This window comes from Bidens hawaiensis, unplaced genomic scaffold (genome assembly GCF_021521415.1).
Source record: "Bidens hawaiensis isolate Kalapana, Puna unplaced genomic scaffold, B.hawaiensis_p1.1 tig00035091_1, whole genome shotgun sequence".
Lineage (NCBI taxonomy): Eukaryota > Viridiplantae > Streptophyta > Magnoliopsida > Asterales > Asteraceae > Bidens > Bidens hawaiensis.
This window is the reverse complement of record NW_027505350.1, coordinates 1-26560: the sequence shown is the minus strand read 5'-3', so window position 1 is coordinate 26560 and position 26560 is coordinate 1. Positions and strand designations below refer to the sequence as shown.

The 26560-nt window shown below is 33.5% G+C and overlaps 1 protein-coding gene across 1 annotated transcript; it reads right to left on the bottom strand.

The window, feature by feature from the left end:
* Positions 1 to 8069: 8069 nt before the first annotated feature.
* LOC143612633 (nicotinate N-methyltransferase 1-like) lies at positions 8070 to 11076 on the bottom strand. The gene is made up of 4 exons (XM_077086571.1): positions 10761 to 11076; positions 9560 to 9984; positions 9389 to 9453; positions 8070 to 8374 (listed from the first exon to the last, which is right to left on the bottom strand). The coding sequence occupies exons 1-4, from the start codon at positions 11036 to 11038 to the stop codon at positions 8078 to 8080; spliced, it is 1065 nt and encodes a 354-aa protein (XP_076942686.1). The 5' UTR covers positions 11039 to 11076; the 3' UTR covers positions 8070 to 8077.
* Between the last annotated feature and the right edge of the window lie 15484 nt (positions 11077 to 26560).

The window sequence follows — 26560 nt, the reverse complement described above, 5'->3', positions numbered from 1 at the left end:
AGAATATTAATCTAGGCATTCCGGTTCAACGTGTCATATTAACGATTAAGCATGTTTATGATGAAATGAGTATATGATCATATAATTACGCAAACAACGTTAATGTTATTCAATAAATAACATGTAATTCAACACTAATAAATATAGACGATGAAATAAATACGATAACTTTATTAAATGAGTAAAAAAAACTAACGTTTATTAACAAGAAAATTCCATAGATGTTACACAAAAACCTTAAAACATTTGGGTTTAGGAGAGGCCGAGGGATGTCTTTGAATCAAGTCCCACACACATGACATTAATTAAAAAGAAATTTTGTCATTAAAAAAGTAATAGTATATTATCATAAAAGTTACATTTTTAGTCAAATTATCAACATTTAAAAAAAAAGATTGCAACTTCAATAAAATTTTGCAACTTTTATTAAAAAAAAGTTGCAATTTCAATAAGATTTTGCAACTTTTATTAAAAAAGTTTCAATTTCAATAAGATTTTGCAACTTTTAGGCAAAAAAGGTTGCCATTTCAATAAGATTTTGCAACCTTTTATGCAAAACGTTGCATTATATATTCTAGTGCAACCTTCATGTTAAAAAAAGTTGCATTAGAGTCAAATGTATCAAAATTGAAAAGGTTGCATTTAAAAAGTTGCATTAGACTTATTTTCTAGTAGTGCGGATGTGGTTTCCACATCGTTAATGTCTTGCAGGAGTCTGAGAAGTGGAGGAAACTGAATAAAGGCAGCATGGAACTCATCGTTGGAGATGAGATGAGAGTACCAATTCTGGCAACTGGAGTTTTTCATTTTACTTGTTCATCTGGCCTAGTTTTTCCTTTGAATAATTATTTGTATGCTCCTGGTTTGACCAGAAACATCTTTTCAGTTTCGTTGTTTTTTGAACAAGGTTTTAATTACGTTTTTAATGGCATGGTTATTTCTGCTTACTTGAATGATGTCTTTTATTTTGAGGCTAAACCTTGAAATGATATTTATGAGACTGATGTTCAAACTAACAATAACGTTCATAGTCTTTCAAAACGTATCAGATCTGGCATCAATGATACATTTCTATAGCATTGCCGACTTGGCCACATAAGCAAGGCAAGAGTTAAAAGACTCCAATCCGAAGGGATTCTTGAATCCACAAGACCGGACTCTTTTGACGATTGTGAATCTTGCTTAGCTGGAAAACTCGCCAAAGACTCCTTCACTCATAAAAGTGAACGAGCAAGAGATCTGTTAGGACTCATACATACTGATGTATGTGGACGTTCAGAACTATGTCTAGAAACCATGAAAGATACTTCGTTTCTTGTATAGATAATTATAGTCGATATGCTTATGTGTATCTTATGAAACACAAGCATGAAACTTTTGAAAAGTTCAAAGAATTTCAAAATGGAGTGGAAAACCAACTTGGTAAAACCATTAAGATACTTCAATCAGATCGAGGTGGAAAATATCTCAGCTCAGAGTTCATCAGTCATCTAAAAGAGTGTGGAACTGTTTCACAGCTCACTCCACCTGGCACACCCCAACATAATGGCGTGGGCGAGAGAAGGAATCGAACTTTGCTAAACATGATTCGAACGATGATGTGTAGAACTAACTTGCCTCGCTCCTTTTTGAGTTTCACCCTAATGACCGCCTCCCGCATTCGTCAAATACTACAACCAAAGCGCTTATTACTTCTTTCATCTTGATACAAATATGATTTCAATCAAGAGGAAAGGCCACTTCCTCGAGAAAGAATTTCTCGATCGAGGAACTGGAGATAACATTGTCGATCTTGAAGAAATTCAAGAACCACAATCAACCGCTGAGGAAGTTGAAGCGTCTGATCAACAAGTTGTTGTTGCTAATACATCATACGTGAACACGAGCGTTCGCAGAAGTAGTAGGACTCTTGTACCAAATTCTAAATACCTATGGCATTTATATGGTCCCGACGTCTTATTAGTAACCAAGTATGGCGACAAACCTACTAACTACAAATATGCAATCTTGGATCCGGAATATGAGAAAAGGAGTGAAGCCATGAACGCCGAGATGCAATCTATTCATGACAATCAAGTCTGGAACTTGATTGAGCTACCCCCCGAAGGTCGGGCAATATGGAGCAAGTGGATTTTCAAACAAGCATCTTGTAGCTGGAATCTACATTTTGATGAGAAAATCAAGGAGTTTGATTTTATCAAAAATGAAGGTGAGCCTTGTGTTTACATAAAGGCTAGTGGGAGCACTATATCATTCCTCATCCTGTATATGGATGATATACTGATAATTGGAAACAACATTCCTATGCATAAAAAAGTTAAGCACCGGTTGGGATCTTGTTTCGCAATAAAAGATCTTGGTGATGCAGCTTATATTCTGGGAATCAAGATATACCGAGATAGATCTAAGCGGCTTCTAGGGCTAAGTCAAAGTACATACATAAGCAAAGTCATGACACGCTTCTCAATGGACAACTCCAAGATAGGAGATGTTCCATTGCTAAAGGAACCGTTTTAGCAAATCGCAATCTCCGGCAACGGACATTGAGACAAAGCACATGCAAGCAATTCCATATGCTTCAACGATTGGCTCTGTCATATACGTTGTATTATGCACTAGACATAACGTATCGTATGCGCGTTTGGAGGAGTGGAAGAGGAGCTCACTGTAAGGTGTTACACTGACGCTAACTTTCAAAATGACCGAGATGTTTCTCGCTCATAATCTACTTGGATGAAGAAGTTCATAGCCAACCTCGATCTGGTTCCAAGTTTAGGAAAATGATCGACGTAATATGTGATAACACAGGTGCTATTGCTCAAGCCAAAGAGCCCAATTTTCATCACATGGCTAAGCACATTTTTAGTTCCACTATGTAGGAGAATTAATGGAACATAAAGACATCGTGATAAGCATAGTAGACAGATCAAAAACTAGCTGACTTGCTATCGGGCTTAGACTTGCTAGTGATTTATTTTGATTTAGTATTTGGATGTATGAACATTTAAACAGTTGTGCTTTTCATTTCACTTTTGATTTAATGGTTAAATGCAAACGTTGAATGATACAACTGTGTTCTTTTTAATACGTTTAATCCATGAATATTATATTCTAAATTATTCGTAATCGGTCATACTCGTGGGAACGATTCTGAATTAAGACTATTCTGACTATGGACTCAAGTGTAACACCCCGGCTAAAGCGGAAACGCCTGAGTGTGACGTACAGATTGCTTAAAACACATGTGACACTATTAAGTGACAATATTATCATTAATTAATTTAAGCATCAAGTACACAAGTTTACAACAAGAAATACAAGGGAAATATAAGAACAATTAACACTTGTCCATTTATTAATATAACCTAAGTTCTAGTGTCTTCGTCACGGCAGCATACTCTACATAAGGTACCTGTAGCATATATATAAAATAAAGGTCAACTATATGAATAGTTGGTGAGTTCACACAAGTTTTGATATAAGTACATAAAAATCTACAATTCCATGAACAAGTGTAAATGAGCAAGTAATGTCCTTTCCAACTGGGATTGTGCACCAGCGTACTCAGATAAGTGCAAGTAAGGTCCTTTCCAGTTGGGATTGTGCACCAACATACTCGGATAATGAGGACCTTTTCCACTCATAACAACAAATGTATTGAGCGCAAAGGGGGGCGTATGATCATACTATCTTGAAGTAATCCATGAGCAAGTAATTTGTAGCCAGTAACAAGTAATCACACAAGTCCATGTAGCGAATTGTAGTTTGTAAATAATGAATAAACGAAATTTAATTGTTGATAGGATATATATGTTACCCCCAAAATAGTTAAAAAAAAAGTAAAAAGGGGGTGTGAGAAACTCACATTGAAGTTGAAGACAAACTTGCAATAAACCGAAAGTGCGTAAATGAAACCGAAGCAATTGAACTTCAGTACAAAATCAATATTAACTAACAACTTATAAAAAGTAGATAAATCGAGTTGTCGGGATTGTTATATATTTTTCATCATTTTATGAAGGTTGATATTATAATATTATAATTTTTATTTTAACGATTTATTAAATCTAATATTTTTAAATTACGAGGTAAATTCTAAGTTTGAGTATTATAAAGTTTACGGAGTTTGGATGTTAATAGTATATTTTATTTTGAACAACAACATGTTAATGAATTTTAAAGTTTAACGAAGGAAAATATGTATACATATATATATATATAAGTTAAACTAGTTTTAAACGAATTTGACGGGTTTAAGATCTATAACGTTTATGCATTATGGATCTTCATGAAAATTAGTCTTTGAAAAATAATTATTTTAGCGTGATATAAAGTTTAACGAAATAATATATATTAATTTAATATTAATCGGGATTTTAACGAAAACTTAACGGAAACGAAAGTCGGGTTTATAGGTGAAAAGAGATTATAACTAATTTAACTTAGTATAATTTTATTGATTTAATATAGTTTTTATAAACTTTTATTTGGTTAATTATATTAAAAGATAGATTTTAAAAATAAAAGCAACAAAACAGCCATGACCCGGGTACCCTGATTTAGACATCAAGGACCTAACCAGTTGGACCAGCATGTTAATTTACTGAAAGAATAGAAACTAATATACATATACAAACATTTCAGTTTATCTTCTACACTACCAAACCCTAGAATCTTAATATGTTAATTGGCTCCATGTTTGCTTAAACATTGTTAGGGGTTTTGTTAATCGGCTAAAAACTATAATGATTGATATAACAATTACCTTGTATTGTTACGAATTGACGGAGAACCATGGTTGGCCGGAGTCGGAATAAATCGAACCAATTATAGGTTATAGAGAATGTGTTAGAAGGTTTAGATGGTTGGTGGTTGGTACGAGTTTAGTTGAGGTTAAGGATCCTATTTATACTATCCATTGGGTTAATTAGTGATTATTTTGTGTTATTAAGATTTGGTTAAAAAATCCGATCGGTCTTGGTGATTAATATGAGTTATTAGGTTGTTAATGATGGATTTAATCACGTATTAGTATTTAATCGGAGTGTAAAACGTTGTTTATATAGGCTACCGGAACAGTTTTCCGGTCGCCGTAGATGGCGCCGGAAAAGCGGCCGGAAAAACGTGGGTGAAGGATGGTGGCTGCTGTATTTTTAGTATTATTATTATTATTATATTACACTTTCAGCCCCTTAACTTTCTATATCTTTATAATTTGTTCTTAAACTATACTTACACATTGAACCTTGGACTTTCTTATGTTATATAAATGGATTAAAAGTTTATGAAGTTAGATATTTTTCGTATTATACTTGGGATAGTTTGGGACTCGTTTAAGTAAGCATGTTAGAATTTGGAGTTTCGTTAATGAACAATACAAAATAGAAAACAACGAATAGTGACTATAACACGTCGTAAATATTATTAAATAATTAACGGTAATTATATATATAATAAACGAATGATACGAATACATAAAACATCAAAATGAATCATTTGATGATCATTTAAATACATACAACGAAACTTGATTTGCATTTATATTAATACATATAAAAACTGAAAATTTAAAATGGGTCGGGTTTTCGAGTTTGAAAAGTAACGAATGTTACATCAAACAGTTGACTTCCAAACTCACAGACCTCATTATGAATGACGTTGGATGTAACTCGCATCAAATCATCTTCATGGATCTTGATCATAAGATGTTTTGATAATAGTATGCTGAATTCCAACTTAAGACACAACATTAAGCGAATAGAGCTTGTGGCCTAATTAAATAAATAAGATGAGCTCAAACTTAGGACATATTAATTAGACTTAATTACTCGTTACAACTATGATGTGAGTTTGAGTTCGTAGGTCCAACGCGGAAAATGTAAAGCGCGTGCTCGGCTCTAAATGTAAATTGAATATTGTGTCGTATGTAATAACTAAATTTGCTACTCATCTAATCGTCTATCAATGAAACATAATCCGTCCAGTTATCTAAAAGATGTACATGTACATCAATCACTTTACAAATAATCTTTTTTTTGTGGGTTTAGTAATTTTTACATGGCATTGGTGTAGCATATGTGGGTTTAGACTTTGAAACATGTTTTGAAAATGGAAGATCCGCTAGTGTGACTAGCAGATGTGGTTATGATGTAGTGTTGCTTTTAAACATTTTGATAGGTTTATTTCATATCATTCCAAAACCGAAAAGGCCAAAGGGTATAAACACAAAGTCATACGATAAATAAGAAAACAATAGTAAAAAAATAATATCTTTCTATACTCCCCTGTAAGTTGAAGCATGGATCTTATAAATGTCTAACTTGTCGAGTAAAAATTGCAGTTATCTAGTATCAAGAGCTTTCGTGAACAAGTCAACAATATGTTCCTAATGTGTAGCAACTCAATATCCTTCGACTCCACACGTTGTCTGACAAAAGAACAATCCATTCTGACATGCTTCGTACGTTCATGAAAAACTGGATTATTTTCTATATGTTTGACAACTATATTATCAAAAAATAATTGTGTCGGGCTGGTCTAGGAGGCATCCAAATGTTTCAAGAGCCATTGAACCCATAAAGTTTCACTAATTGTCTACACCATAGCCCAATATTAAGCTTCAGCGGAAGACCTGGACACGACAGGTTTCCTTTTCGATTTTTAAGAAATAGGAGCCCCTTCTAGAAGTAAACATAGTTGGTTCGTGATCGTCTTGTATCTTGACACCCAATCCAATCTGAATCGGTATACCCAATGAGATTCACCACACCACTATTTGGAAGTAAGATACCTTAACCAGGAGTGGACTTTAAGTATCTAAGAACTCTTATAGCTGCTTCCATATGATTTTGTCCAGGATCTGCAACGAACTAGCTAAGAACATTGACAGAATAAGTAATGTTGGGTCTAATGGCTCGTAAATAAAGAAGCTGACCCACTAATCTTTCTATATTGCAAGCATCAACGAGTACTTCTTCATCATCCCTGCCAAGTTTTGTACCATGTTCAATAGGAAACACACTTGGTTTATAACCCAACATACCAATATCTTCCGATATGTCCATCACATATTTACTTTGACTGAGGACAAGACCATCTATTCTTTGTGCTACTTAGATTCCTATAAAATATTTAAGAACATGTACTAAGGTCTTTGATGTTGATATTCTATCAAGAAAACTCTTTATTTCTTTAATTTTATTTGACTTGTTACCCACTATGATAACGCCATCTACATAAATAAGAACAGCCCCAAGAAAAAAGAAACTAGAGAGCGTATAAAAAATAAATAGTACAACAAAAGCAAGACGTTCATGTATATATTACATAAAGCTTATAACTTAGTTACTCCACAATTGTTCAACTACATCAAAGTTGGTTAAAGGCTTAACTTAATCACATCTAATTCGATGCATCAGAGTTTAAGAATCATCTCGTGACATCAAGCTCAACTCAATTACATTGCGAATAGCTAAATTTGTTCGTTCACAAGTGTTACGTGAATAAAAAACGTTGTGTGATGGGTTTTGTAATTAAATTAATTTATTGTATGTTGCATGTATTAACTCGATTTTACACTTATACTCATCCAAAAATTAATTAATGAAACATAACCAAACTATCTAATTACTTAATTAAGTACAATAATCACCAAACATACAAATTTAGGCCCACCTCATGACAATTTCAATTTCATCGGGCCTTTTGTCGGTACAGGTATAGCAGATCAGCCCAGTGCTTCTTGTGATTTTCGAATACGAATTAAATTGAAGTTAAAATCTAAATCTCCCGCATAAAAAGTTGTTCCGTAATATAATATAATTTTCCTGTTGTTAAAAAAATAATAAAGGCAAATTACATACAATTTTCTGTATATAAATTAGGTGTAGAATTCAAAATCATTTTCCTGGTGTAATGTACTAGCCATAGTATCTATTTTTTTTATATTTCATAAATTCAAAAGCATTCAAAGACAGCAGATATACGACGGATTAACAGACAACAAGTTATGCCGCAACATCATTTTAACATGCATGCATAGGTTACATTCAATGGCATAGTTCAACAAAAAGGCTTATCATTTTTTGAACTCAATAAGAGTGAAATAGTCAAAAGAAATAACTTTGAAACTCGTAAAACCAACCAACTTGCCAAGTTCATGAAACTCGTCTTCAGTCCGATGTTTGCCCTTGGTACGGTACATGGTCATCACATATATGTCAGCTCCGAGCAAGGCCCGGGTACAAGGAGTATCATCAGTGTGGCAGGGCAACACCGGCTCGCATGCAATCAACTTACCTCCAACCGGAATTGCATCAAAACAATTTTTCATAATTCGCTTTACTTCGTCATCAGTAAATATTACTAGCATCCACTACAAATAAATATTAAAAAAAATTGTTTAACTTAGATATAACAGATATAATCTATTTACATATATAGTAATAATTAACTTTTTAAAACCATTTTTTTTAATATCAAATAGTGATAGTTAAGCCCCTACACTCATAATTATTACTTATTTTAAAAGTATTTAATTTAGAAACACTTTAGGTCATGGAGTACGCATTCACGCGTCTTAACTTCACGTAGCCACCAGGAAAACCTACTTTACCTCATTTCACTTGACCTCACCCTAAGAAAATTGTTTAACCCCCGTTACCAATATTTATTTAATGTAAAATTGATTCTTAAATTATTATATACGTGTATGTAGAGGATTTTAAAGTTCATTAACATTTTAATCCACATTGCATTTAACGCCTCTCAGATGCGTAGCTTTAGTTGGGGCCAGGGGTGGCCCCAGCCGCCTCCGTTTTTTCGCTCGGTAGTATAAAGTTATCATTATTCGGACGAAATTATTATACATAGTGTAAATTTAACAGATTTCGATCGAAATTTTGAGCTGGCCCCTCGTTTTTTTGCTCAATAGTGTAAATTTATCTACTTTTATGTCCAAGTTTCGCCACTGACGCCTCTTAACCCATGAAGGGAGTGGTAGAGGTGGTTAAATAAACCGGTTAAACAAACCGACCCAAAATTTGAGCCGAAACCAAACCGATTTCGATTATGCAAAAACCGGTTCGGAACTGATTGAAACCGTAGGTTCGGAACCGCTTTGTAATTTTCTCCACCAAAACCGGTTTCAAACCGGTTAATCGAACCAAAACCGAGCAAAAACCAGTCAAAACCGAAACCAATCGTAACTCAGTCAAGAAACCGGTTTTAACCCGAACCGAGCCGGTCATAAACCGGTTTTGATTTTTTTTTTACCAAACCAAACCAGTTTTGAGTTTCAAATCAATTTATGCACCTCTCGGTTGCATTATGCCACTCGTTAACCCTTGCCAACTCAGCTTAACGCACTAAAGATTAAAGTATACCTTACCTTCATAAAAATTGCATCACCCTTGGGAATGAAGTTAAGTATGTCACCACCAACATGTGTCACACCTGCACACAAAACATGTACACATGTTTACTCTTTTGTGTTTGTGGTGGTGTTTTATACTTTTATGTGTATGAAATATGAATATCACATGATATACATGTCACTAACCATCTACTTTTGGAGCCTTTGCAACCACCTCAGGCAAGTCGAAATTAACACCTTCTTTAATATGAGTATGCTTCTCTAGAATCATTCTCAGGCTATCCCCTGCACTACCACCAACATCCACCAATCGTTCGACGCTGTTAAACCCGTCATAACTTTCTAGAATCGGCTTCATAAAGTGAGCGGATAACCCCGACATTGCCCGTTGCATAAGTTCGTTCATCTCCGGGTTCTTCCCGTACATCGCGTACGCAGTTTCGCCATTATTCACCTTCACGAAAGGCTCTATGGATGAATCCAACACCGCCTCGTGCACCATTGGCCAAGTCTTCATCAACTCGTCCTGGTGGTGTTGTAGAACGTATGAACCGTACGACAAGCCATTTCCATTCGTCACTAGCGTCTTTCCAACATCCGTCAACGAGTATCTTTCGTAACACAAGCAAGAATATTATTTTTGTACGGTTGTAGATTTTTTTATGAGTTGTTTTCATAATCGGACCGGACATCAACCCAGACAGTACTAGTGGGTCACATGACCGGATGACATGATAATATAAATATAGAAAATATTGTTCTGAATTTTTTTGGAATAGGATGGTAGACTAAAATGTAGGTGGGTTTATCTGTTTAGGTAATTTGCTATCTCAGATAGTAGATTACAAACGTGTCTCTCCACGTCATCCAGTTGTTCAACGAGTGTCGTACATGTCAGCCGGGGTGTGACATGTGGAATCTGCTATTTAAGATAGAGGGATCCTGGGCTGTGACACGGGGTAAAAGGAGTTTGTATAACCCGCCACCTCAAATAGCGGATTCCACATGTCACACCTCGATGATGTGAACGGCACTTGTTAAACAACTGGATGACGTGGAGAGACACGCGCTGACGTGTACATGTAATCCGCTATCTTAAATAACAAATTACCTAAAACCATTTAAATTCTAGTCAACCACATAAAACCAGTATTTTTTTTTCTTTAAATTAACCTGATCCACCAAAAAAAACATATTGTTCTTATTATATGATTGATCAAATAATAAACTAAGAATACAATTAAGTCTTTTTAAAACGTGAACGAAAAAAATGGCTATTTTAGGTTTTTTTTTTCAAAATCATGACTAAAGTTAGAAAATGACTGTAAAAATTAATATTTTAGCCTTTTAGGAATTTACAAAGATAATAATATGTAAATATATATACCTTCGTTCTAAAGCATGGATGTGTTCGTTAAAAACACCATAACTTGTAAGCAAGCGGAGAATACGCTGAAGGTTTTCTGGATCGCCGCAACCGGCAGGGAGGCTACGGGTGAGGATCTCGGAGGCGGTGAGTGGCGTGTTTAAGCCGTTTTGCCATATGGAGTCAGCTACGTTGAGGCGAACAACCGCATTGAGTGACATAGGGACACTTGTCATGTTCACTAGCTCCATGAACGCCAGCCTAGCTTCTTTGGTAATGACTACCTCTTGGCTATCCATTTTTGGCCACTTGCATTGAAGTGCTGATCGGATGCTGTCTATATATAGGACAGGGTGGGGTCTATTTAGTCTTTTCACATATTTAGAGTACTAGGTTAGATCATGTGTTACATACTTGTGAAAATATATAAAAATTCATAGGTTATATATAAAGTATCACATTGTTGTTTTAATTAAAAGAATCAAACATATAAAGACAAGCAAAAAAAATGATAATTTAAAACATATTTTTAATTTATACCATGAAACAAAAAAGACATACTAATTAAAATTTCATCATCTGGTGAAGTCATATGTTGTAAACTATGAAGCGTAAATAGTAGATGTTGTAACATACGTTGTGTATTATAAAAACTATTTTTATTGAAATTATAAAACATATAAGTACACAACATAAAGAATGCAACAAATATAAATATAATAATTATAATTTTTTTTTAAATGTTTAATAAAGCAACAATAAAATTCAAACTATGTGACTTCAACCACCATTTCAATCCAAACATCCATATATCAAATCCAAACTTTCATAAATAATTTTCCAAAATTCAAAAAAATAATAATAATAACAAAATTTAAAAAAAAAATAACATTGAAGACAATTAATTGTCTTTATTACTCAATAAATGATGATCATAACTATTTATCTTGAAACTTTCTCCAACTTAGATATTAATGTTTAAAATTAACTTGTTTATTAAGTGAATAATTTATTTATAGAAATTGTATACTTGACATCCTATGTGGATTACCTAGTTAAAGAACAAGTGTAAAATATGTTTTGCTTTAATAGTATAGGTAGATACGTAATGGGCGACAAGTTGATGGTTTTTGGGCGACACGTGGATACAACACCGTTCCTTCAAGCGATAGGGGGAAGGGGCGATATACATTTGTCGCCGGTGTGGGTTTGAAAATAATAATAAAAAGTTAAAAAGGGAGCGACAAAGAAAACACCACTACACCTTTAAAATAAACATTGCCCTTCTGCGGGTGTGACATCACGTATCGATCGATTTATTACTATTTTAATAATCATATGTTTGTTTATAATAAAATATGTTTGTATAGGTTCCATACGAATCAAATCAATATATTAGTTTTAATTTTAGATCAGATCGCTTCTGTATTTAATGAGTAAAACTAGTTCATCAACAAAATATTGTATTACTTTAGCTTAAAAAGGAAATTTAACTAACATGTCAAGAAAATACAAGGTAATGTTATTTTTAATTTTAAGAAAAAGCGAGACCCACCATGTCACTTGTCACTTGTATGTCAAGTTTGTCGTATACACCTTGTCAATATATGGAAAAGAATCACAAAATATAATTATTGTGTGTTATATATTAAGGTATGAATTAAAGTCACATGTTAAAAACATATATATTAAATATTCTAACATTTTCATAGCATACGATCAGATGTTAAAAATATATCAAATTTTAATAAATATGACATAATATCAAGAAGAAGAAAAAAAGAAAAAATATATCTTTATTTAATAAATATGTTAAGAAAAAATAAAGAAAATCAATGACTGAAATTAACAAAAACACATATTTTTTTTCTTAATATTGTGTCTTTTTTTAAACGAGAAAAACGGTATAAACATTTTTGTGTTTTATTGTTTTCGGTTTTTTATTAAATTTTGAGTTATAATTTTTTAATTAACTTTTTATTAGTTTTTTTAGGAGTTTTTTTTTCTACAAATCATTTCTATATTTCTTATTTTTGTCCTCGTTTATAGAATGATCTAACTTTAAAATTATAAATAAAAAAAGTAACAAGTGAGAAGAATTTTGATGTTTATAAGTTTCATACAAGTCAAAAGAGTAAATTGCGGTTTTCGTTCATGTGGTTTGTCCAATCTGCGGTTTTAGTCCAATAAATTTAAATTTGCGATTTTCGTTCATGTGATTTCATTTCACTTGCGATAAAATCCGACCTCACTAATCCCGTTAAGTTTAGTCGTTAAACCTATCAGTGTGCCCCTCAGGTGAGGGGCAGGTTTGTCCTTTTTCTCCCCAAATAAACCTCAACCCTAACTCGCAAGCCCACTTGCGTGAGGGGCTGAGGTGTATTTGGAGAAAAAAGGATAAAAATGCCCTTCACGTGAGGGGCACGCTAATGGGTTTAACGATAAGACTTAACGAGGTTAGTGGGATCTGGTTTAATCGCAAGTGAAATGAAACCACAAAAACGAAAATCACATATATAAAACTATTGGATTAAAACCGTAGATTTGGACAAACAAAATGGATAAAAACTACAATTTACTCAAGTCGGAATCGATATATTAGTTTTAATTTTAGATTAGATCATTTATGTATTTGATGAGTAAAACTAGTTTTTTTTTTAAACGACCAACTAAGTAACGCCGGGTACATCGTACGCGGCCCCAGTGGCTAAAGGTAGTCCGAGCCGGCCACTAGTTTGGACGGACGGAGCCCCTAGCGGTCCACCTATTGAGGGATTCACCGGATAAAACCTGACCCTCATGCCCGCCAAATGGCACGACAGCGAGGAGCCGGTAAAACCGGGTGAGATCAGGGTTCGAACCCTGACAAGACAGGGTTATCTCTCATATTTCCTATATAAATCGGTGATAGTAAGATTTAAACCTCCTACCTCTCTCTATTAAAATGAGTATTCTACCATTAAGACACATCCAATCCAATTTATGAGTAAAACTAGTTCATCAACAAAATATTGGATTACTTAAGCGAAAAAAAGAAATTTAACTAATATGTCTAGAAAATACAAAATAATAAATATGTTATTATTAATTTTAAATTAAAGCGAGACACTCCATGTTGTCACTTGTATTAAAAGTTTGTCGTATACACCATGTCAATATATGGAAAAGAATCACAATATAGAATATTTTGTGTTATATTAAGACTAGCTTTTATCTTCGTTATTACGCGAGTTTTATATTATTCGTTTACAATATTTATATATTTTTTGGATTTTAATTTTATTTTTTATACGTAAGTTAATAATATATTTATTATTTGATGATGAAATGGTTTCACAAATAAATGAAAGGAATATTAGATTTTAATAATCCCTATTGAATGGCATTGGCCGATAATAATCCCTATTCATTTTATTGCCACTGACGGTCCCAAATTCAAAAAACTTTGCGCTCAATGGTCCCCCGTTAAATATGACTTAACGACGTTGTAGTTTTTTCTGAATTTCAAACCAATGTTTTAGGGCTTTTGATCATTACGATAATACGAGTCGATTGGTGTAAAAGTTAGTTCGAAACAGTGCTTCAAAATGACGAAGCAATGCTTCAATTCGGAGTTTGAACTTACAATTAACCAAAATCAAGTCGTTTAGATCATTGTTTGGAGCTAAGTTTTATATCATTCGACTCGTATCTTCCTTCCGATTAATACCCTTAAAAAGTTTGTTTGAAATTCGGAAAAAAGTATAACGCCGTTAAGTCCTTTTTAACGGGGGGCCGTTGGGTGCCAACTTTTTTGAATTTGGGATCGCCAGTGGCGATAAAATGAATAGGGATTATTATCGGCCAATACCATTCAATAGGGATTATTAAAATCCAATATTCCTAAATGAAATGTTATAACCCGATTTAAAAGTTATTTGAGTTTGATGAGACGTATGACCCGTTAATTTTTTTACTATAAAATTATTTTTTTATTATAAATAATACATATCTTTTTTTAAGAAATCATATATTAATTTTTAGTATATCCAGTGTTGCAAAAATCGCTAAGCGGACCCTACACGGCCGACTGGGGAGTTAGGTGTACGCGGAGTACTCGGGGAGTACTCGGACATTGTAAATATAAATAAAATTAATTTTAGATATTATGTCTATGTCAAATATAATAAATTTACTAATATTTATAACAAAATATATGAATATCAATATAAATAAAATAAATACATTTTTAAATAATAAAATATTCTAAAAATTACTAATCATTAATTAAAAAAATGATATTTGTTCGTTAATATAATTGACATACGAATTTTGTTTTATATTTTTGAGTTAAAATCGGTCCAAGTTCACCAATAAGATGTGGTTTTGGCTGACGTTGACCACATTTCACCGATAAGATGTGGTTCTTTTAAAGCTTTCGTTTATATATATTACTAGATTTTATCACCTGTATTATGTGGGTTTGTTTTACATTATTTGTTTATAATATTTATATATGTATGTCTCGAATTTGGATCACTACAATATGATATCAAGTAAACACGATGTTTGTGCGGAATCCTAACACCGTGGTGATTCAATAACGAGATAGAAGAACAATATAAATATGATGAACACGAAGTAATATGGTTTCAATGCATACGATTCTATTATCAAATAGATCGTTAGATACATAAACCAATTCACAATAATATTATGCTCTCTAGAATATGGTGGCTATCAAAGTATGAGAGTTCTCTGGTTCTCCCCCTATTATCAACTAAAACATGCTTTATATAGTTAGCATTTACAAGAGGCCCAATGACCAAGCTCAAACATAAATCAACATAATTTCTATATTGCTAGCCCTTCCCAACCGAAATCCATAGGGATTTCGATATTACATGCTCCAAGCCATAAATTCCATCTTATATAACACTTCGACTCTTCTAGATTATTTTTTGTTTTGTCTTGATCATGTCATGGTCTTTTGATATGCGTCAGTCTAACCAAATCGTGACCCAACAATATATATTTTGGATTTTAATTGTATTTATTGTACTGAGTATAATAACAATATACTTAATATTTGATTATGAAAAGGTTTTACAACTAAATGAGATGTTATAACCCGGTTTAAAAGCTATTTGGATTTTGGTGAGACCCGTGACCTGCTTATTTTTTTACTATAAAATTATTTTTAATTATAAATAATATATATATATATATATATATATATATCTTTTTTTAAAGAAATAAGATATTTATTTTTAGTAAATCCCTATTTTATAGGATTTTCAAATCAAATATTTGGTGAGATTAATTTTTAATTTAATGAGATGTTATAACTAATTTAAGAAATATATGGGTTTCGTAAGACCCATACCCGTGAATTCGGATCAAATGCATGAGAAGCCTCCATTTATAAATAATACAATCTGGTGGCTTGAGATAATTTAGAGAGCAACCAGAGCGCTTTTAAATGTTTCGTTTATACATATTACTAGCTTTTATCCCCGTATTACGGGATTCTTTTACATTATTCGTTCTAGTATTTATACACTTTTTTGGATTGTTTTTAATTTTATTTAATGTGAAGGAGTCAATATAATTAAGATTTGATTTTGAAAGAGTTTCATAAATAAATGAGTTGTTATAACCCGTTTTAAAAGTTATCTGGTTTTGGTAAGACTCATTACCCGCTTATTTTTTTACTATAAAATTATTTCTTAATTATAATTTTTTTTTTAAATGGATATTACTTTTTGGTATATTCCTATTTTATAGAAATTTTCATTTTAAATATTTGGTGAGATTAATTTTTAATCTGATGAGATGTTATAACCCGTTTAAGATATATATATATATATATATATACATACACGAAACCTTTAAAAGCTCTCTGGTTGCTCCATACATTAATGCAAGCCACCAGATGCATTATTTATAAAGGGAGGTTTCTCATGCATTTGACCCGAATTCATGAGTATGAGTCTCACCAAACCCAAATATTTCTTAAACGGGTTATAACATCTCATTAAATTAAAAAATTAATCTCATCATATTTTTGATATGAAAATCCTACAAACTTGGGATATATCAAAAATTAATATCTGATTACAGGGTTTGTTTTTCATTCTTTGTTTATAATAATTATATATTTTTTTGGATTTTAATGTTATATATTGTATAGAAGTTAATAATATACTTAGTATTTGATGATGAAAGAGTTTCACAAATAAATAAGATGTTATAACCCGGTTCAAAAGCTATTTGGGTTTGGTGAGACCCATGACCCGTTTATTTTATATATTATATTTTTTTTTAATTATGAAAATTATATATCTTTTTTTAAAGAAATCAGATATTAATTTCTAGTATATCACTATTTTATAGGAATTTTTATATCAAATATTTGGTGTGATTAATTTTTAATTTAATGAGATATTATAACCCGTTTCAGGGCTATCTAGATTTGATGAGACTCATACCCGTGAATTCGAGTCAAATGCATGAGAAGCCTGATTTACAAATAAAGCAATCTAGTGGCTTGAGAAAAAATAAGGAACAACCAGAGAGATTTTTAATGTTTCGTTTATATATATTATAGATATTAATTGAAGACACATGTTAAAAAGATGTATATTATATGGGTTCGTTATAATTGGAAGTATGGTTTTTTAAAAATAATATAAGTAATCTAGTCCATTGATTTTAGACATGAATGGTTGAGATTAGTTTATGGATAAAATCGAGTGTTACATAAGGGAAATGACATAATAGGCATAACAAATTTGTTGACTTTCTCTCTCTCTTACATGCAAGACACATGTCAATTCTTATACCATTTTAAAACTTTTTTAACCTTTTCATCCGACATTTTCTTGAAATAAAATCACCATAATACGAAATGAGTATCATATTGCTATATAAAAATAAAATAAAAAATTAGTGGGTTTTTACAAATCGAGTTTTATCAATTGTGTAAAATTGTGTTTTTCATTGTGTTTTTCCATTTTTTATAGTGTTTTCTATTGTGTTTTTTTCCAGTGACTTTCTGGTGAAATTACCTGGCAAAAATTCCAGGAGACTTTTCCGACCAAAAAATTCCAGCGAAAAATCCGACGACTTTTCCATCGAAAATTTCCTGCGAATTTTCCAGTGAAAATTTTCGGCACTTTTCCCCCCATGGTGGTGGCGGTGGATGACGGTTGTGGGCGCAGTGTGTGGTGGTTGTAGGAAAAATACACAATTATCTATTCCAAACTTGAAAATTTAGACTTGTTCATATCGTACACTTTGAAACATAGGTTCCAAAGGAGTCGAACTAGTTATGCATCAAAGCTTCCTAGCCGCTCAGAAACAAGCACAGTTTCAACCTAATACAGCTTAGCATGGCATCACTCTAGCTAAAGTAGCTAGCATGTTTTCAACTGAAGTAGCGACTAGACACCATCATAGCCAAGCAAAGCCGCACGATTGATATCAAATAAAGATTCGGAAATTAATTAATATTTATAAAAGGTTGAATGTCTTTACAAATACTAGCCAGAATTAGTACATTGATCTATAGACATCGATTTGAGATTTGACCACTAAATGGCTTCTTGGTAATGTTCGCACTAAAAGATTATGTTGATCAAGACAAGGTCCTCGGGTTCCATGGTTATTATCCAAATATCCAAATAGTCAACCTATTCCAAGTGTGTCACTATCAATTGATGCCTGGAACATACTTAAAAACGGACAACTATACAATTGATGAGTTCATATTGTTTTAAATAAACAAAAGTTTACACATTAATGATGTAGTCAAATTAGTCCACAACCAAACCTAGCATATAAAAGTTCCCCAATCCAAGCTCTATCAGGCAATGTGTAAATGGGGCTACAACTTAGGCGAGAAGGGGCGAGAAAGAGGAGGAACCCCCACCCCCCATCCCACCCGGCGATATGTGGGCGAAATGGGGCGGGGGCGGTATGTCATTGTCGCCGGATATGTGAAGAAAATAATAATATAATATTAATGTTACCGTTGATAACGGCTAAATTAAAAACTTAATATAAATATCAACCCAATTAAACCATTTTCACCATATCATACACAAACTCAAACATAAAAATACCAATAATTTTTATCATTTCATACTTCTTCAAACTCAATGAGTTCCCCGGATTCCACGAATTCTGCCGAGATTTGGGATTAATTAATCAACGAGAGTCGAAGTATTCATCATATTCATCGACGCGTGGCGGAAGAGCATTTAGAGGTCACGAACGCTATTCGGGCCATCACCAATAACATGGTGTCCGGCTCTACTAGCTATACGCCACCACATAGACGGTCATATATCATTCGGGATCTTAAGCAAGCGAACGATCGTTTGATGAAGGACTGCTTCAACGACACACCTACATATAACGACACTATGTCTCGAAGTCGTTTTCGGATGTCCAAGTGTTAATTTTTGCGCATCTTTGGAGATATGGAGCGGGAGTATGAGTATTTTCAACAGAAACCCGACGCAAGAGGATATTTAGGATTCTCCGCCATCCAAAAGTGTGCTTCGGCTCTACGCATCCTCGCATACGGCAACACGACCGACATCAACGACGAGTATTTAAAGATGGCTGAGAAAACGACGAGAGATGTGTTGGAGAATTTTTGCATCGGTAAAATTTAAATTGTTTGTATTAATTATTGTTTTTAATATAAATATTTTTTAATAATTTATTTGTATAGGAATAATACAATTATACTCTCGTCGTTATCTGAGGATACCAACTTCAAACGACCTGCCTCGCATATACGATGTACACGAAAGCAAACATTCTTTTCCATGCCTGTTCGGTAGTATAAATTGCATGCACTAAGAGTGGGCCATCTGTCCAACCGCATGGCGAGTTCAATACACTCGTGGTGACCCTGGAGTGCCAACGGTTAGTCTTCAAGCCATTTGTTCACACGATCTCTGGATTTGGTCAGCCTACTTCGGCTCAGTCGGATCCAACAACGACATAAACATTCTCAACGCGTTACCCGTACTAAATAAAAATAAGTAAAAGAGGGCTTGCGAAAATTAGTTTTGCCTTATCAACAATGACATTCAAGAGAAGATAGACATCAAATCGATAACTAGATTCCTTCATAAATAATAGGAGTGATCTTAAGCTTGATGTAGACATCTCGAAAACCTACGATATCATCATTCTTATGTTTTTCCAAACTTCTAAATATGTTGTTTTGTAACTATTCTACCCAAGTCCCAACCAATTTGTTAGACACCATATAGGATCAATTCATTAATATTATCACTTTAATTTATATTTATATATTGCCAACTTTAATTAGTCAAATTGTTAAATATGAAAACCTAGCTCACGCTTATATATAATTGAACGGGAAAATTCTTAAAATAGCTCATTTATAGAATGTGGTTTCAAGTTTATCCCCTCAAATTCAAGTTTTTAATTTTGTCCTTTTGGTATCTCATCTCCGGCTACATGTTAGCGAACACCGACGATGTGTTAACATAACATAGGGTTGACAATGCATTATGTTGCTAACATAGGGTAGCAGCGATGCGTTAATGTTTAAAGCATGTGTTCCACGATGCGTTAGTTGATAACGCATCGCTGCTACCCTATGTTAGCAACATAAACGCATCGTCAACCATATGTTATGTTAGCAACATAAACGCATCATCGGCGACTTGTTAACATAACATAGGGTTGACGATGCGTTTATGTTGCTAACATAGGGTAGCAGCGATGCGTTATCAACTAATGCATCGTGGAACGCCTACTTTAAACATTAACGCACCGCTGCTACCATATGTTAGCAACATAATGCATTGTCAACCCTATGTTATGTTAACACATCGTCTGTGTTCGCTAACATGTCGCCGGCGATGAGATACCAAAGGGACAAATTTGGAAACTTAAATTTGAGGGGACAAACTTGGAATCACATTATATAAATGGGCCATTTTGAAGATTTCCCATTATTGAACTATAATAATTCAGTTAGTATATTTACATTTTATACAAAAACTATTACATATACTTATATAGAGGTTGAGTTTGGAGCACGTTGGGTTCTGTTGAGTCAAATATATTATTAAGAGAAAATTCCGATTTGCTCCCTGAGATATATCAGCGGCAAATGGATGGACCACTGAAAACGAATTTGCGAAGGTTGCGCAATTGTGATATTTTGGCGGGTCTGTCTGACTCCCGCCGTCAGTTGACCATCAGTTGACTGTTGATATTTTAGTAATAATACCAACATATTAAGGGTATTTTAGTAATCTTCTAATAATAATAATAATCATCATCATCGTAACATCATCTTCATCCTCAAATCCTTCATCTTCATAACATCATCTCATCTTCATCATCATCAACCTCAAATCCTCAAACCCACCACCAATTAATCCCTCTTAATCTCATCATCTTCATCAACAGTTTCATAACAAGTAATCGAATCTCTCAAATCCTCAAACCCATAAATCTTTCCGACCAATACCCCTAACCTCCGGCACCACGTCGTCGCCACGGCAACCACCGCCGCTATGGATTCCGGCCATCTCGTTATTCTGGCCATCTCGTTTTTCCGGCCATCTCACTTTAGTTGTTTTCGGGTTAAACGTTTACTAAAAAACGGTTCATTTGGTTGTTTACGGGTGAAAAGTTTACTAAAAACGGTTCGTTTTGATTGTTTTCGGGTTAAAAGTTTACTAAAAATGGTTCGTTTGTTTGTTTTCGGATGAAAAGTTTACTAAAAAACGGTTCGTTTTGGTTGTTTTCGGGTTAAAAGTTTACTAAAAAATGGTTCGTTTGGTTGTTTTCGGGTGAAAGTTTACTAAAAACCGGTTCGTTTGGTTGTTTTCGGGTGAAAAGTTTACTAAAAAAACGGTTCGTTTTGGTTGTTTTCGGGTTAAAAGTTTACTAAAAAATGGTTCGTTTGGTTGTTTTCGGGTGAAAAATTTACTAAAAAACGGTTCGTTTTGGTTGTTTCCGGGGTCGGTTAGGGTGAAAAGTTTACAAAAAATTGGTTCGTTTGGTTGTTTTCGGGTGAAAAGTTTACTAAAAAACGGTTCGTTTGGTTGTTTTCGGGTTAAAAGTTTACTAAAAAATGGTTTGTTTTGGTTGTTTTCGGGTTAAAAGTTTACTAAAAAACGGTTTGTTTGGTTGTTTTTGAGTGAAAAGTTTACTAAAAAACGGTTCGTTTTGGTTGTTTTCGGGGTCGGTTAGGGTGAAAAGTTTACAAAAAATTGGTTCGTTTGGTTGTTTTCGGGTGAAAAGTTTACTAAAAAACAGTTCGTTTGGTTGTTTTCGGGTTAAAAGTTTACTAAAAAATGGTTTGTTTTGGTTGTTTTCGGGTTAAAAGTTTACTAAAAACGGTTCGTTTGGTTGTTTTTGAGTGAAAAGTTTACTAAAAAAACGGTTCGTTTGGTTGTTTTCGGGTGAAAAGTTTACTAAAAAACGGTTCGTTTTGGTTGTTTTCGGGGTCGGTTAGGGTGAAAAGTTTACAAAAAATTGGTTCGTTTGGTTGTTTTCGGGTGAAAAGTTTACTAAAAAACAGTTCGTCTTGGTTGTTTTCGGGTTAAAAGTTTACTAAAAAAATGGTTTGTTTTGGTTGTTTTCGGGTTAAAAGTTTACTAAAAACGGTTCGTTTGGTTGTTTTTGAGTGAAAAGTTTACTAAAAAAACGGTTCGTTTGGTAGTTTTCGGGTGAAAAGTTTACTAAAAAACGGTTCGTTGGTTGTTTTTCGTGTTAAACGTTTACTAAAAACGGTTCGTTTTGGTGAAAAGTTTAAAAATATGATGATAAAGATATGGAATAATGGAGATAGGGAGATGATGATGATAAACTATTTAATGAAAAGAAGGAATATATATTTCATATTGTATATGTTTAACAAACATTAGTTCAGTTCAAATGGTAGGTTTTGTTTGTTGTTGAACCGGAGGTCGGTGGTTCGAACCCCAACCACTACATTATTTTGAAATAATAGTTTTAGAATTAATTATAGGCTCAGGGGTAAAATGGTCATTTCACACCCTTTTTTGTCAGTCAACTAATGGGAAGGGCACAAACTAACCCGCCAAAATATCACAGTGGCGCAACCTTCGCAAATTCGTTTTCAGATGGTCTATCCATCTCCCGCCGATATATCTTAGGGAGGCAAATTGGAATTTTCTCTATTATTAATTAACCATTTTGAAATCAATGGTAGCTCAAGGAGATGTGAGCCGAAGGGTTTGGTTTGTAATTTTGGTGATTCGTCATGTTTTAGCTAATTTTTTATTTGATTCGTTTCAATAAAAATATTAAAATATACATATGCAAAAGTAAAGGGGTTGAAATTTGAGGTGCACAAATCGGTTTTTTAAAAAAACCGGTTCGGTTATTAACCGGACCGGTTTTTTTTTGGCCCGGAAAAAAACCGGTTCGGTTAATAACCGGACCGGTTAATAACCGGTTTTTGTATGTCAAAACCCTAACCGGTCTAACCGGTTTAGAAACCGGTTAGAACCGGTTAATAACCGGTTAAACCGGTTTTTTTTCATAATAACCGGTTTTAAAAAAAAAACCGGTTTTTTCCATTAACCGGTTCGTTAACCGGTTTTGGATCTAAAACTTGTAACCGAAATACGAACCGGCGGTTTGTAAACCGGTCAAAACCGGTTTTTAAAAAACCGGTTTTCGTAAAAACCGGTTTCCGGTTTAAACCGGCAAACCGGTTCCCCAACCGGTTTTTTTGACCATCTCTAGTTGAAATAGCCTTTCTGGCTCGGCACGACTCGTTTACACCATTAATAGAAAGAATACCAATTTCAGTATGCGTACAACATCAGATCCACTATAAAGAATAATGTCTTGTATTTGTCTTGAAAGAGAGGTCCATCATAAAAAAACAATGACTTGTATGTCTTGATAGAAAGAAGAAAATAGAGAGCATATATAAATAAATAAATAAATAAATAAACAAATAGTACAACACAGCCATACGTCATTTTCATGTTACATAAAAGCTTTTAAGTTATAATTTGGTTACTTCACACATGTTCCTATATCCATATTCTTATAAGGTTCAAAAAGTAATTAGTATTACACTCGTATTTATAATTATATAAAGCAAATTTAATATGTCTGATGTAAGAGTTCCATAAATCGGTTACTCACTTGTAAGAGTTCTCTTTACTAAAACATTAACACTTGTTCGCTATCGAGTTCTGCTTTCCGCTACATTGGTTAAAGGCTTAACTTAAATTACAGGGCCGGCTGGAGGGTATTGCCAGTCGGACCGTCGGTCATAGGCACGTAATTTTGTATCTATATTTTTTATATATATATTTAAAAATATAAAACTTATAAATATAATTTGATCTTTACCATCTTATAATTATTGGGTCCAAAATTCTTTTTTATTCATAATCCATTTAATCAAGTTTAAATTATAGGGCCCAAACTAAAACTAAAAACTAAAAAACAATAAATAAACTCCCAATGCAAAATAAAAGAAATAGCTGTTGATTGAATTTCCTGTTTTGCTTGCTTCATTCTTTGCGAATGTTGAACAAAACCTGAACAATGACTAACCCAGCCCGACCACCACTATTGGTTCATTGTTGACCGCCAGGCTCTTCTGCGGTTGACCAAGCCAACCACCAATGTTGAAGCTTAGAATATACACGTCGAGGGGGGGCGAACTTAATATGTATTAAAAAAATTAACTAGAGGGGGAGAGAGCTCAAAATTTCGTTTGGAAACGGGTAAATTTACACTATGTATACAAATTTTTGGCCGAAAAAGGATACATTTATGCAACCGAGCGAAAAACGGAGAGTCCGGGCTCAAAATTTCGGGCCGGAAATGGGTAAATTTACACTATGTATAAAAAGTTTATGACGAAAAAGGATAAATTTACACTACCTAGCAAAAAACGGAGGGGGTCGGGCTCAAAATTTCGGTCAAAAACGGGTAAATTTACACTATGTATAAAGATTTTCGACGAAAAAGATAGATTTACACCACCGAGCGAAAAAACAGAGGGGTCAGGGCCACCCTGGCCCCAACTAAACTACGCCACTGCGAGCCACCAAGGACAAATCTATTTTTTTTATTCAATGTTAGTAGAGTTTCACAAATCATTAGTTATTACGGTATTTGGTTTTAATAATATAGTATTCTATGTTTATTGCTATAACATTAAGCGTCATTTAAAAAAATTAGCTTATATAGTTCGTTGTTAAGATATGGGCTTTTTTATTTCGGCTTGGCCAAGGTATATAAATTCTTGGAGACGACCCTGTTAAATTACTTAACCAGGGCTCAGCTCATTTATGCTAAGTTCGTTCGTTCACATGTGTTACCTGATGAATAAAAAAACAATGTGTGATGAGTTTTTGATTTTTGAAACTAAATTAAACATAACCAAACTATGTAATTAGTTCAAGTACAATAATCACAATACATACAAATATGGATGCAAAACAGTAAACGCCTATAGCAGATCAGCCCAATGCTTCTTGTTGGTATAAGTATAACAGATCAGCCCAATGCTTCTTGCGATTTTCGACTACAGATTTTATTGAGTTTGTAACTTAAATTGAAGTTTTTAAATTACTCACATATAAAAATACAAATTTGTTCACTAAAAACCGTTAGTTCAGTTTAAAAAAAAAAACATAAAACAAACCGTCATTTTTGTTTCGGTATGGGTTTTTTGATTTTTTTTTTGGGGTTTCTGATCAGTTTTTTCGATTTCTTAGACACCCCTAGACCCTAGTTGGTGGAGACTTTGGACCATGTGTTGGGAGGTTGTCATCTAGCTAGGATGATTTGGGATGTGATTGGTAGGTGGTTGGTTGGTCTTATAGTCACATGGATCGCGGTACGTTCCGGTACACGATACGAAACGTGGTACGCCGGTTTGTGCCTTTCTAAAATTCGGTACGAGAGAGGGTAGGTTCATTTAGGAACGCCAATTCGGTACGCTGTACGGTGTACCATATAGTCCGGTACGCCGTACCATATAGTCCGGTATGCCGTACCATATACAAAACCGTATATTCATAATCATAAGTTCATAAATCATAAGTGTAAATTCATAATCAAAACAAAAAATTCATAATCATATTCATAACTAAAAAGTTTATAATTGAAACAGTTACATTCTCGGTCTTTAAAATATTTAACCATCCATATATATTAAAAAAACAATTTTCTATTTTTGAAGATAATATTGAGTTATTGATAGCTAATAATTGAGATAAATAAGGAGATCTCAACTAGTTTTTTTTTTTAAATTGAATTATCTTTTGGAATTCCGGTACGTGATTTTCTACTATCCAATACGCCGTTTTCTTTAATCGGGAACACGATTTTGTAAGTGAAAGTTCGATGTGTCAATCAAACAGGTACGCTCCTATTTTCCGATCTAGACCGCGTACCATTGGCGATCGGTATGCTTTTGTACCGCGATCCGGTACGAAACAGTCTGGTACGCGGATCGTGGGTGGTGTAGCGTTTCTTGTGACTATGGTTGGTCCGTTGGATGTGGAATTTCCTTATATAAAGATTCGGGAAGTATTGTGGATTGGTTGGATTCTGTTAGATGGTTAAAAACAAAAAAAGATGTACTCGATGTGATTATCTTTACTACTTATGGTCAATTTGGAGAGCTCAAAACAAGGTATTTTCAGCTCTCGTGAAGATTATAGAGATTATATTTTTTATTCAATTGTTTTGGTTTCTTGTTTATGGTTTTCGTCTTGTAATTTTAAATTTCATTTAAACTGGATAGAGTGACTTGTCCTTCAGGTTAGGCATTT

Excerpts from the sequence above, each read along its gene's own strand:
- LOC143612633 (XM_077086571.1), bottom strand. The coding sequence starts at position 11,038 with ATGGATAGCCAAGAGGTAGTCATTACCAAAGAAGCTAGGCTGGCGTTC. Across the intron at positions 9,454-9,559 it reads AAAGGCTCCAAAAGTAGATG|GTGTGACACATGTTGGTGGT; the intron begins GTTAGTGACATG and ends TTTTGTGTGCAG. Across the intron at positions 8,375-9,388 it reads GTGATGCAATTTTTATGAAG|TGGATGCTAGTAATATTTAC; the intron begins GTAAGGTATACT and ends ATTTATTTGTAG.